Here is a 14,826-nt window from a genome sequence, read left to right on the forward strand (position 1 = left end):
TACGAATGTACATAATATATACTGTTATGTTCAACGAGATATATGGTGGTTCGGTAGATGGGATCTATCTTCAGACATCCCTCAAATGACTCATATCGCTATGTTTTTATATGTAGGATGTACATATACAAAGGAGTATCTAATATTTCCTACAGTGACAGAGATAGTGGCTGCTTACTCTACGGTGGACCATTTGACAGTCGGGATACCGATTATAGATTAAAAAAAACAGGTGTCAGTAATGATGACTTTTAAAGTAGATATTCACACATATAATAAAATTGGAGTATTTGTTTGTAATATAAAAAAGCCCTTTTTTACTCAATGCATATGTATGTAAACACTGTACATATACGAAAACATTTTTTACAATTTTTGTCTCTCTGTCTGTGTATCTTTCTGATTGTTCCGGCTAATCTCTGGAATAATATTGCTATAATGTTTTTTTTTGTTAAATTCAAGTGTACAAATTCGCGAGCACAGCTAGTTGGTACATAATTTTTGAATATATTCAAGTAAAAATTAATTTTAAATAAAGAAGAATCGATGAATTCTTACATATTAGTTGCTTTCTTAAGCTAATTTCTTTATTGGTTCATCTTTAATTAAATTAAATTAAACATCTACAACAATAGCCCCATCGTGAATCCTAAAATAAATGACTATCGTAATATAACGTGCGTATATCGATAAATATCAATATCACAACATAAATATAAAAAAAAAAACAGAAGCACATTTTGATTACATTCGATAATAAATCACGGAACGACACTATAAAATATCGATTAATATCGAATCACTCGATTAAAATGTTTGCACATTCATTACTAAAAGTAATAGATAGATACTATGTGATAACTCGATAATTATGATAATCGCTATCTTTGCTGTTAAGGGCGATATCATTACGTCAATGAGAATTGGTTTCGTCCGCCTTCGGGCGTGACTTCTGACTTTTTCTGATTAAACGATTAAGTAAGACCCTATTTTTTTAGAAAATAGAAAGCATTATTCGGAATATATTTTCGATTAGCAACTTTATTTTGAAATGGTTCTAAATTCAATTTTTTATAAAATTATTTTAGGTGATGAAAATTATAAATAAATTTATTTTTTGAATTGTGAATCTTGGAATCTGCGACTTAATACTCTGTGGTCTTATTTATAACCTCTACGGTACTTGTTCTAAACTGTCAATGTTTCTGAATAAGATGTCTCATTGAAATGCCCAGTCAGCGTTATTTAAAACCAGTCTAGGTTTAGTGGTCACCCATAGACATTGGCACCGTAAGAAAAATTAATTATTCCTTAATCTCCAATACGCCACCAACCTTCGGAACTAAGACGTTCCTTGTGCCTGTAGTTACACTGGTTACTTGGCGCTAAAATTTATGAGTGGATACTTACCCAGAATGGAATTGCATGGAGCCCAAACATTAATTAATTAACATTTAATCTGATGTAATTCCTAAAGCATTAAAAATAATAATAATAGAAAATTAGGATGTCTAACAATCAAAGAAGAGTCGAGGTGGCCCAGTTAGGACCTAAATTACGGGTTCAGACCCAGGCAAGTACCACTGAATTTTCATGTGCTTAATTTGTGTTTATAATTCTCATACTCGACGGTAAAGGAAACCTGCATGTGTCTTATTTCATCGAAATTCTGCCACATGTGAATGCACCAACCAGCATTGGTGCTGCGTGGTGGAATATGCTCCAAAAACTTTCTCAAATGAAGAAGATACCTTATCACAACAGTGGGTAATCTACAAGCTGTTAATGTATGTAATTAAAGGTGCCCTTTGCGGGTAACTTACAATTCGTCATAGGAAAAGCCACGACGCTTTCTTATGCTTTCTTACCTTTTCTTTACTTCCTTGTTTGTGATCGTTAAATTTTTTCAATTAAAATCATTTTCGGTATTCCTCGTCTGTTACGCTGAACATGATCATTTCTGAGCCCTATTTAAGCAGACCTTTTGCTTATTTTACTTTCTCACTCACTAAACTTAAACGCAGGTTCACTACTACAAATGTGTTGCCAATTAACGATAAACACTAAACAGAAATACGTTCGTGCGCTGCCCAAAAAATGAGCGCGATGTATGTTTTTAAAGATACTAGCATGTAAGTAAGTTTGTATTGGAATCGAGTACTAGGGGCTCAACGGACAAAAGCAAAAAAAACTTCTAGCCCAGTTTGTCTATTCTTGCGCCCCCGAGAGTCTACGCCCTGTGCCTGGGCACTGGTGGCAATGCCCTATTTACGCCACTGAACATGATAGACACACGTTTTTTAACAATTTATCTTCTTATTAATGTCGGTCCGAGATTTTTTTTTATTATCTAATGTGATGTGACAAGGGTTGAAGCACTTTATGTGTCTGAGAATATCTTTTGTTAGAGCTCTTCAAGATTTTTTTTATTGTGGATCGTGTGAGTTGCCTTTTAGTAGTCTTTGATGTGTCTAGAATTATTGACCGTAGAAAAGCTGGAAGGATTTAAGCTGATTTAGAAATCCAATGATAATAATGTGACCATTCTATTATACTTATAATACTTATTGTTGTATATTGAACCAATTAATCTTTAATATTATAAATGTGAATCTGAAATATTATGACTGTCTGTCACTCTTTATAATTTGAAATAAGTTGAAAAACGTAAATTTTAAACATGTCACAAAAATCAAACCGCCAGCGATTTTTCAACAAAAACGCTGTCTAATTCAGTAGACAAATAATAAAACAATATACGGGGAGAATAGTACGTACAATACTACGTTAAAAAAAACTCATGTCCATGAACCGTTAGTTATAAAATGTCGTTCCAATCACTATTGGAGAGACATTTTATTTGATTCTTAGTCATTTTTAGAAAATTACAGCAACTATGCATCTTTTTTTTTTTGACATACATAAGTCACCTGATGGTAAGGCACCTCTTCTAATAGACATTGATAGTGTCAAAAATATTAATAATTTGTCAGATGTGCCACTAATCTTGGGAATTAATATTTTTTTTCGTCCCTATGCTACATCGACCCACTTATCCTTCAAATCGGAACTCAACGACAGTTTTTTGGTGGTATGATATCTGATGCTGAAGTGGTAAATATCCAGGGGTACAAAGTCCTATCATCAAGTATTCTGTAAATAATGTCTCAATCTAATATCTCATATACTAATCTCATATTCCATAATAGTTTTCTTAATCTAATCTACAAGAGTGTAAATTTATCAGCGCGTTTATTTTAGGTCAAAACACTTGGTAACTAAGTGTTATCAATTAAATTGATTTTATCATGTTTTATTTGATTAATTTTAAGCGACTTACTAGCGGTCCGTTTCCATTTTATAAGTTGGTCGGTATAATAAGTAACCTATATATCCTTATATCCTTTCTTGGCTTTAAGCTTGTTCTTTGCGCTTGTGTAGTTTGGTCATAATTGTTTTTGTTATAGTTCATTCGTTTTCATTGTCAGGCTAGTCTTTTAAGAATGAGGCTTTCATTTAACTAGTCGAGTTTAGATTGTTTATTTTATAGCGGACAGATTTGATGATCATTGGTCACTGCCCATAGAAATCGGAGCTGTAAACATTTAAATAATATATTTACGGGTAATGAGTAATATGGCCTGGGGACGATCTTAGATCGTGTGTGTATTATTATATAATAGTTGCTCATTCACTATTTCAACCGATATATAACAATACTAAATATTGCTGATGAGGCGGTAGATTATCTGATGACAGAGTGGAACGTATCCAGACCAGACCTTTATGGGAGAACTTACACAAAAACCTATCACCAAAGTTGGTGACAAAAGGGGCGGGTGTATTTTGTGATAGGTTTATTCAGATTCTTTATCACTAAAAATTTAACAATACGTTTTATTTTATTAATGAATAGATACGTTGCTCTTATCTAGCCCCAATGTATGACCTAGAAATTTATTTTCACATCGCATTCACATACCACCGGGTATGTGTGGCACTGATCGTCAAAGTGTTACAAGAACGTTATGTCTTATCTGAACGATAAATTGCCATATGAATACGGTCACTGGTCGTCAAAGTGATCAAGGCACTGTTCCAATTCTCTGAGAGATTCTGTTGCTGTATAACGCTCTTACGTAAAGCTAATTTCTCAATTAGTATCCCATTTTGAAATTGTTGGATAACTCGTTAGTTGGTTCAGTTTAAGGTCTGCCTTTGAACTGTGATGACCCGGTGGTTAAAAGGCGTGCATCTTAACCGATTACTGCGGGTACAAAGCCAGGCAAGCACCACTGAATATTCATGTGCTTGATTTGTGTTTATAATTCATCTCGTGCTCGGCGGTGAACGAAAACATTTTGAGACAATCTGCATGTATCCTTTTTCATAGAAATTCTGCCATATATGTATTCCACAAACCGCTTTGGAACAGCTTGGTGGATTATTTTCCAAACCTTCTCCTCAAAGGGAAAGGAGGCCTTTAGCCCAGCAGTGGGCTAAAAAAAGTTTGCTTATCACGCATATATTTCAATATTTTGACAAAATAGCTCCATCAGATATTAATGCGGTCTATCCCTCTTTGTACATATGTAACCCACAAAAACTTGTATTTTTGAAATACATTAACAATTATTATTATTTAAAAATAAATAAACAGCAATCATTAATGACACAAAGCATTTTCAGTTATGTTTCTATGAGTAATATCATTTTTATTCATTTTTATACTTCACTGTAAAATCTCTTTTTGGGATATTTGGCTCTTAAATTCATTACAACATTATTTTACATATCTTCTATCTCTTTTTAACTCTCTATGAATAAAACACCGAAATTTATTACATGCTATTAAATTATATCGATCACATCAAACGCTAAGGACTTAAATAATTACGTTAATTGTATTGATAACATTTCTCTTGTAATTCAATGAATGTAAGCGAATAAACGGACGGAAACTGAGAGAGGCTTTATTTATTAATGCTATTTGAAGATCAAATAACAACAATAAATAAAGTTAACAATTTAAACACAGTCGATTCGGCAATTACAAATTCATTACAATAATATATGTATTAATTCTATGTTGAATTGTGTGTCTCATAAAGTTACAATGTTCAATGTGTAGGCTAACAAATATAGAAACACCGATTAGCCATTAATAATGTTTATATTTATTGAAAACCATAGGAGATTATTTTTATTCCAGACTTCAGTGGACTCAGCTCCGCAGCTTACGCGGTTAGAAAAGTTAGACAACTAACTGATATTGATACCGCTCGTTTAGTTTATTTTCGTTATTTTCACAGTATTATGTCATATGGCATATTACTTTGGGGTTACGCTGCAGATATTGAATCTGTCTTTATTTTACAAAAGAGAGCAATCCGATTTATTTATAATCTTGGAGCTAGAGACTCTCTTCGGGATGTTTTTAACAGAGTAGGAATACTTACTGTTGCGTCGCATTATATTTACAACAATATCATGTATATTCACAGTAACATTGATCACTTTGATAAAATCAGTGATAATCATTGGATATGCACTAGAAGTAAGGATACGCTTATAACGCCAGATTTGATTATTTTATTACATTTGAAAATGTACAAAAATACGGCCTGTGTTTTTTTTCAAATAAAACTGCTGAACGTAGCAATTTGTCAATATAAAATTAATTGATACTGATGATGTATATAAGGAGTATATGTTTGATGAAAGCAGAAAATTCCAACGCATCCGAAGTATAGTCGAAGTACGAGACGTCTTATAAAAGAGGATAGAATTCATTGTAAGTGAATTTGTTATCTGACCGCGATGCGGACGTGACCAGGTCCTAGGAATAAGTGTAACTCCTGGCTTATTTCGACGCAGACGCGACTATGAAGCGTAATGCTCAGAATATTCCCTTCGAATCTAAATGACTCCTTTAAGATAATACTACTACTCCAATAAGATAGATTGAGATATCTGACCAAATATAACAGAATACACATTTTTTGGTGGGTTATTTTTGCTTTTTCTAAAACCCGATCGCAGCTCGTGTCACGTGACAGTTTTTAATGGGAGCATCTGTTAGATTCTTAACTTCATGATGAGATGTTGAGGTTCTATTATACTGAAAGAGAGTAACAATTGAGTTTATTGTTGGTTATTCTTAGTAAAAGAGAATATTCCGAACTGGTAGTAGTCACAATCAATACAGGGTTTTTTTTATGATACTGGTGGATTATAAAACAGGCCACCTGATGGTAAGTGATCCACCATAGATAATAACAATGAATAAATATTACCAATCCACCAACCTTAGTAATTGCACATTGCTGCAATGGAATGGTTAATATTTCTTAAAAAACCAATGTCCAGTCTCTGTGCCAACTAATGGTCAATGGTATATACGGTCAATGATAATATGTTCATTATTAATTTACAAATTCTTGAGCGTGGACGTGGATGGATATAGAGGAACAGGAAGAAACGATGAATGGATTGTGTGATAGACGATATGGTTAGAAATTATGTTACTTTTGAGGTGACATCAGACAATATGGAAGAAGACATGCTGCATCGACCCCAAGTAAAATTTGGAAACCCGAAGAGGATGACGACGACTTCTTTACAAACCAATTTCTATTACATTCATGTTGAAAAAACTACCAATTATTTACGATAGAGACGCATTGCGTGAAATCAGTGCCTTTTCTGCGCCCTGTGCGAGCTTCTATAACTGCGCCCTATTTAAGCAGACCCTTTGCCTATTTTAGGGTTTGGAACATATTTCATATGGAATATGTTCCAAACCCTTTTCTTAATGGAAATGTACAGGCTGTTACTTTACTTTTTTCTTTTTTACTTACTAAAGCTTAAACGCAGGTTCACTAAACACAAATACGCTCGTGCGCTGCCAAAAAAATGAGCGCGATGTACGTTTTTAATGATACTAGCATTTAAGTGCGTTTATATTGGAATCGAGTACTAGGGACTCAGCGGAATCTTAACAAGAGTAAAATGAAAAAACAATAGTCCTGCCCAGTTTGTCTATTCTTGCGCCCCCGAGAGTCTTCGCCCTGTGCTTGGGTACCGGTGGCATCGCCCTATTTACGCCACTGCGTGGGATAAGCTCTTATTTTTGTATTTACTGTTAAATCTGTTTGATTGTCGTTTATCTATATCCATATCTAAGTTTAATTTTTGATATATATCTTTTATAATAAAACTTTATTAATCAAATTATTGTAATTGATATGGACGAATTTTTGCCTGAAGGCATTCCCACCCGACAATCTTCAGACAAACCTAATTACGTGGAAATAGTTTGACAAATATTAAAAAGTTACTCAATGTAATGATACATAATTATATACATACCTTATATTGAATAGTAACTTACAGACAGAAATATCATAAATATAAAATTAGTATTATTACTATTCAATACAAGATTATACAGACGATAAAAAAGCGTGGAATTATTACTCTTGACCTCCAGGTAGGATATATTACATACATATATAATTGTAATTTACTAACATGACTGTTTTTTTTTTAATATTGAAAAAGAGTAACTACCAGTTCTTCTCGTTAGAATCTACTTTCCAAACCAGTGGTAGCTTCACTTAATATAAAAAAAAAACCTTGTTAAATGACGATTTAAACGTGCTTGTAAAAGCCTTCTTGAATTTATCGAAATGTTATTGATTCATTTAATAATAATACGTTTCTTTTTGTTACAGGTGAATTTCGTGATGAGCAAGTATGTAGTGAAAAATGTGTCATTAGTGTGAATAGTGATGTGTATCCGGTGATTTATCGATAACATGGGATGGTGCGTTTTGTTCATACTGGTTGGTGCGGCGTCGGTTGTCAACTGTCAGAATTGCCGAGGCGAGGAGCCGCGGGAGAGGGCTTGTGAAAATGTCTGCGACTTCAACGGAAATTGCAAGATTCGGGCTGCGCTATTATTGCCCAAAAATACAACATACGATGCCAATCTTCAAGTTGTAAGTCTTTAAATATATATTTATATAAAAGATTACATAGTCTTATAATATAATATTCACCTATATATCGAGCAAATCTAGGAAATTCTGCTTTATGTACGCAGTACATACTATTAGATATAAATATAAAAATATATTTTGTTACTATTGAAAGGCAAATTATTTAAACGGCTAGGCTTGTCATTACATGTACATCCATTATTGTAAGATGTAGAAGGTACTGAGGTTTCAAAATATTCTAGTTGAAAAAATTACGTCTGTTCCAACTTTGAAATTGAATTTTTTGATAGTAATGCTTCAATTTTGATTGCGTTTTTCATTTCTTTATTATACAACGGTGGTACCGCTCTCTAACCGACTAGTACCCTTTTCCTCTCTCTAAAATTAATTATTTGTTAAATACTAACAATTTAGTAAATTGCAATCAAGAATCGGTTGCGGTGAAGGAAAACATCGTGAGGTGCCACATGTGCATTCCACCAACCCGCATTGGAACAGCGTGGTGGAATATGTTCCAAACCCTCTCCTTAATAGAAGAGGAGGCCTTATCTCAGCAGTTGGAAATTTACTGGCTGTTACTTTACTTTACTTTTTCCTTTAATCGAGAATCCTCTTTAATTTTCTGTACATCTACGGCAACAGCTTTTCAAAACAAGACCATGCTCGATATTTTATGCGCAACTATCTTCCCATAATCACTGGGATAATCGGCTTACGCCATTAATATATTAGATGTTTACTGACCATGAATTCACGCTATACTGTTGGAATGCGAGACATGTTTTATAATGATATAATTAGTCGGACGGACAAATGGACCGGGCAAAATTTGTTGGAAGAACATCTGACGGATGTGTCCAGGCCTTGAACAAAGTCCAACCTCCCACTATCAAATCAATTTCTCTATTGAATCGCAATTACTATTCTCGTACCGAAATTCAAACCATCTTTTATATTACAGAATACATTAAATTGTACAATTATATAAAAATCAAGTTACATATAATTTAATACAAGTTCCGTAATTTGGGATCCAGTTCACTAATTATTAGCGCCAATATTTACACGGTGCAAAACTTCTGCCGCTAAATACGAATATCTGTGAAAATATGAAATAGACAAAATACCGTTAAAAATATATAGGACTTAATAAATCACTCGTGAAACAACGACCTTCTGATAAGAACACCCCGATTTATCTATTTAAGAATTTCCACTAAATAACAAATGTATAAATAGAGTTGTTTTGCGAAGAATTGTATATTTGGTTCAGATTGTTCTTCTATATATTGTTTAGGGACTAAAAAAGTAGACGAGTAAATAGGATTGATGATGAATCACGATGATGACGTCTCCCGAGAGACTGATGTGGCTACGGCGCCCAATCCGGCAACTTCATAGGGTATATTGTGTGCACAGTAGTAGAAGATTCCTATTCCCCTCGCTGTCGGGTGGGAAATCTGACACGATCAAGAAAAGATCAGAAGTACTAACACAGTACTACTACAAGGAAGGCTGTACGTATGTGCTTTCCGAGGAACGGTGTACTTACTATCAACTTCCAGACTCCAAGCTTCTGATCTTTTACGACAAAATAGCAATATATAATAACGAATATTTTATGAACCTGTGGGTATGATGATGGAACACTGGTATTAGAACAACTTTATAAATTCTGAATGCAAAGCGAACTCTAGATCTTAATTGTTATAATTTTGGTGACCAGTCAGGTTATTAATAAATTATGAAGGAGTTGAGCTGACTCAACTGACTAAGTTTAGAACCCAAGTCAAAGCGATGGTAGAGCTACTGCTGATGTAATGGCACATCGACATTATGTTTGGTTCGTGATTCTGATAAATTATTGCTTATTTTTATGGACTTAAACCTGCACAGGATATATTATTATCGTTAGCAAGATGTGCGTAATTATTTCAGACAATTCCTCTATACTTCATATACAAAATTCGAAATTAGTCAGAAACCATCGTTAAAATTAAATATGGCGGAAGATCGTCACGATTATAATTATCATTCGCATCAGACATACCAACGACTTATGGGGGTAGGAAGTAACACAAACACAATAGCAACCTATAATTTAATTTGGTTCCCAATCATAGTAATCCTAATAATATAATAACAAGTATTTAATTAGATAGTAACCTTACTATCTAATTAACGACTTGTGATCTAAATACCTGTTTAGAACCACAGAGGCGACATTTTAACAACAATACAACAACAGCCTGTAAATTCCCACTGCTGGGCTAAAGGCCTCCTCTCCCTTTGAGAAGAAGGTTTGGAACATATTCCACCACGCTGTTACAATGCGGGTTAGTGGAATACACATGTGGCAGAATTTCTATGAAATTTGTCACATGCAGGTTTCCTCTCGATGTTTTCCTTCACCGCTGAGCATGAGATGAATTATAAAGACAAATTAAGCACATGAATCAGCGGTGCTTGCTTGGGTTCGAACCCGCAATCATCGGTTAATATGCACACGTTCTAACCACTGGGCCATGTCGATTCGACATTTTAACAAGTAAATATAATACACTGTATGTAAGACATTCATTCTTTTCGTAAGACTATTTAGTGGGGGAGGGGGTTGACCATGTCTTATGTTTATTTAAACGTGGGAAGGAGTATCGATAGATAAATGAAAAAGCGCGAAAAACCGCGCGTTTACCGAGGTTCGTTCGGTTGCGTACCATTAGCCAACTAAATTACAAATTAACATTTAAAAAATTCGACAAATCGAATAAATATTAAAATAAACCAATCCTGTATTAATTGTTTTCTTTATATTCTTACGTAATAAATATTAAACAAGGGAGAGGAGGTCCGACCAAACTTATTTTTTTATAGTACGGGGGAAGGTGTTACGTAATTAATGAATGCTTGCTAAGTATATATAATGTACATGTACACATACATAACGTTCAATGAACGGACGGCCAACTTTAAAATCGTTATTTTCGTCGAGTTTAAGTGCCTTTTCACTTTCACTGTGAATAAAAAGTGGAATAGCTTAATAGCTTTTCTCCCGGGTATGTTATAATACATTAAATACTTTTAATCTCAGGTATAATAAGATGAAAAGAAGACGAAGCGTCAGACACACTATTATACAAAAGTTTACAAAGTTATTCTATTAAGAAGTTTTTGCTAAAACTATAAAATAAAATTCAGATATTACGAATTTGCTAACTCACGATTTTCAAATTTATATATTAACTCAATAATAAACGGTACACGTGACTTACCAAATTAGTGTGTCTATATTTGAAATCTTTATAATTCAAATGCCTCATGATATCTCAACTTTTTTATCTTTTGAGAGTCACGGACAAGTTAGGCTAATATGTAACAAGAAACTCAAAACTCATCTACGAACACGATCTCGAAATATCAGAATTCGATATATGACAATTACTTTATTGATTATAAAATGTGCAAGATGTAATTATTTAAGAGATAACCTAAGTTACTCCTTATTACATCAGCTATTGAAAAAATAAAATATTTTATTTTTTCAATAGCTTTAGTATCGACTTACTTATAAAAAGTTATTGGTTATTTTAATATTTCAAACAGACACTCTAATTTTATTATATATATATATATATAGATTTAGAAGATAATACACCTTATAGGTGTACCCGTGTTAAGCTGGGACTGGCTGACAGTTATATATTACTTAAGAATTTAAGTATACTTGCGTTTAAGATTGGAGTACCTTTCTCCCTCAATTACTTAATGCATTTAAGCAAATATTTAAGCATTCTTCGTAGAGATATTTGTCTTTCTATTTTAATCAAACCACTACGATAAAGTTCTGACTAATTGTATGTCGTTTAAATGATAATTAATGAAAGGAGATTTAAACGAACAAAACTAAGATATAATTTATCTTATTCATTTGATTTTAGTAGGATTATTTAAAAAAAAGTATTTATCCTAATAAATACTTTACGGTGCATGAGAAGAAAGACCACAATGGCGTGCATTTGGCGAGGCCTATATCCAGAAGTAGACAAACATGGGCTGCTGATGATAATGAAATAATTTTATGTTATAAGGAAGTTTCATTTCCATTTTAGTATTTTTACGTGAACAATGCACCACCACCCTTGGAGACTGATATGTTATCGTCCCTTGTGCATGTAATTACACTGGCTCACTCACCATTCGAAATGGAATACGCAATGCAATGTATTGATTCTTGGCTGTAGGAAATATAATGACTGTGTGGTACCTATACTGGTTTGTACATTGATATACAAACTATTTTTGTTTATTAATCTTACTGTAAGTGCTGCTTAAAATGTATAATTACGTCGTCTTGTAACCGTGAAAACATACTATATAAATCATAACAGTAATAGCCTGTAAATTTTCCACTCTTGGTCTAAGACCTTCTTCTCCAACAAAAAACTTACTTACTTTCATCTCTTTTCTCTATTCTCTTTGATCCTCTGTCTCCCGAGTATTTGAAAGGTAAATTCAAATTTCTTAGTGATAATCATAATCGTCAACTACGTTCTAAGGATTCTTACCTTCTTTCTGTCCCTACTCACTCTTCCGGTTTCCTCTCTAATTCATACTCCGTTCAAGCTATCCGACTATGGAATAAACTACCTGAAAATATTAGAAAAGCTACCTCTAAATTTTCCTTTAAAGCTCGTTTACGTGAGCACATAATATTGACAGACAGCCCCTAGCACTATATTATATATATATATATATATATATATATATATATATATATACATGCAATATAATATATGTATATATATGTGTATATATATTTAGTATGTATTTGTTTTATATTGTTATTTATTTATTAATCACCGCCTTCTTTTACTTTTCTGATTAGCCCAAAGGCTGACTGGCAGAGAATGCCTTCAGGCATTAAGACCGCCTTTTGTCCCATTTATATATACATGGTGTTCAATAAAGCCTTTAAATAAATAAAAAATAAAAAAGGACGTAGGGTATGTAAGACCTGTCCTGACCTCAAAACCAGCTATAACATAAATGTTCTATTTAATTAATTTGAAGATATGTTTTAATTGAATAAGCCAATACCGGGAAGAAGCGGGCTAAAATAATAATCATATTTACGTTAGATTTGTGTCCATTTAGCAAGAACTATTACGATAAGACCTAAGGAGATGGAGCAATTTTTATTACCGGTGGAATATCACGGAGCTTCTACTTTAATATAAATTTAAATGAGCGATTCATTTTCTTTGACATGACGTTATTTAATCAACAAATTCATAAATCTGGAAGGATTTTATAAAGAACATGAAAGCACCTGGCCACTTTTATCTTAAAACTACTCGTATAACTTATTAGCATATTCAAATATTAAATCTGTGAGGTTTTTCGAACACAGTACTGGAGCGTATATTGCTTAAATTATGATACATGCACGTAACTTTGTTGGCGTATAAATTATGATCCTACTTTGTGGTAGTTTCGTGTAACTCAATCTGGCTAGATACCACACATTTGTTAGATATTCTACCGCAAAACAGAAATACTTACTGTTGTAGGCAGATTTATAGTTGATGTGACTTAAGGCACAAAGGACAATGATATACTAGTTTCCAAAGAGGTATAAATGATATCAGGGACAGCTGATATTTTTTTTTTATCTGTCACATAACAAAAGTCCACAAACCCCTATCACATATCAGAGGAACATGAAATTAGAAAACATTTAGTCAATGATGAATTGAATGAATAATTTGGTTTTGAATACTCAAAAAACAAAATGTGTAGTTTATGCCCTACCCAATGTTAGGAAGCAAAATTATAATATATCTTTAAGCGGTGGCCCGCTTGATGTAGCCGATACTACCGTGTTCTTGGGAATGGAATTGGATTCCAGACTTCAGTGGAGTCCCCATTTGTCGTCCCTAACAGGGAGACTCAGCTCCGCAGCATACGCGGTTAGAAAAGTTAGACAACTAACTGATATTGATACCTACCGCTCGTTTTATTTTGGTTATTTTCACAGTATTATGTCATATGGCATATTACTTTGGGATAACGCTGCAGACATTGAATCTGTCTTTATTTTACAAAAGAGAGCAATTCGGTGTAGTTATAATCTTGGAGCTAGAGACTCTCTTCGGGATGTTTTTAACAGAGTAGAAATATACTCACTGTTGCGTCGCAATATATTTACAAAAATATCATGTATATTCACAGTAACATTGATCACTTTGATAAAATCAGTGATAATCATTGTATATGCACTAGAAGTAAGGATAAGCTTATAACGCCAAGTTTCCGACTCCGCAAAGTCAATAAATCTTTCTTGGGGCAAGGTATCCATTTCTTTAATAAAATTCCACAGACATTTTTAACTTTGCCGTCTCGTAAATTCAAATCGTTTATAAAAAATACATTGGTGAAAAAGGCGTATTATTCGATACAAGATTTTGTAGATGATAAAAAAGCGTGGAATTAATACCTGTTGACTTCCAGGCAGGATATATTAATTTAATAGTTGTATTAACTTAAAAATTAACTAACATGACTGTATTTATTGAAATGTTGAAAAAGAGTAACTACTGAGTTTCTTGCCGGTTCTTCTCGGTAGAATCTACTTTCCGAACCGGTGGTAGCTTCACTTAATTGTTAAATGACGATTCAAAAGTGCTTGTAAAAGCCCACTTGAATAAAGTATACTTTGATTTTGATTTTGATGTATGATATACGAGTATATGATTTTATTTCAATGATGTTGGTACATTGGCGATTTAAGGATTGGTTAATATTTCATCCAGCGCCAATGTTT

At 33.3% G+C, this 14,826-nt stretch overlaps 1 protein-coding gene across 1 annotated transcript in view; it reads left to right on the forward strand.

Annotated features, from left to right (window-relative positions):
* Window positions 1–14,826, forward strand: part of LOC124538722 (atrial natriuretic peptide receptor 1) — a 355,202-nt gene that overhangs the window by 79,515 nt on the left and 260,861 nt on the right. Inside the window, exon 2 of the mRNA XM_047115881.1 lies at window positions 7,737–8,003. Within this exon, the coding sequence (XP_046971837.1) occupies window positions 7,821–8,003 (183 nt within the window). The 5' untranslated portion in view covers window positions 7,737–7,820. The remainder of the gene's footprint in view (window positions 1–7,736; window positions 8,004–14,826) is intronic.

Source organism: Vanessa cardui, chromosome 21 (genome assembly GCF_905220365.1).
Source record: "Vanessa cardui chromosome 21, ilVanCard2.1, whole genome shotgun sequence".
NCBI lineage: Eukaryota > Metazoa > Arthropoda > Insecta > Lepidoptera > Nymphalidae > Vanessa > Vanessa cardui.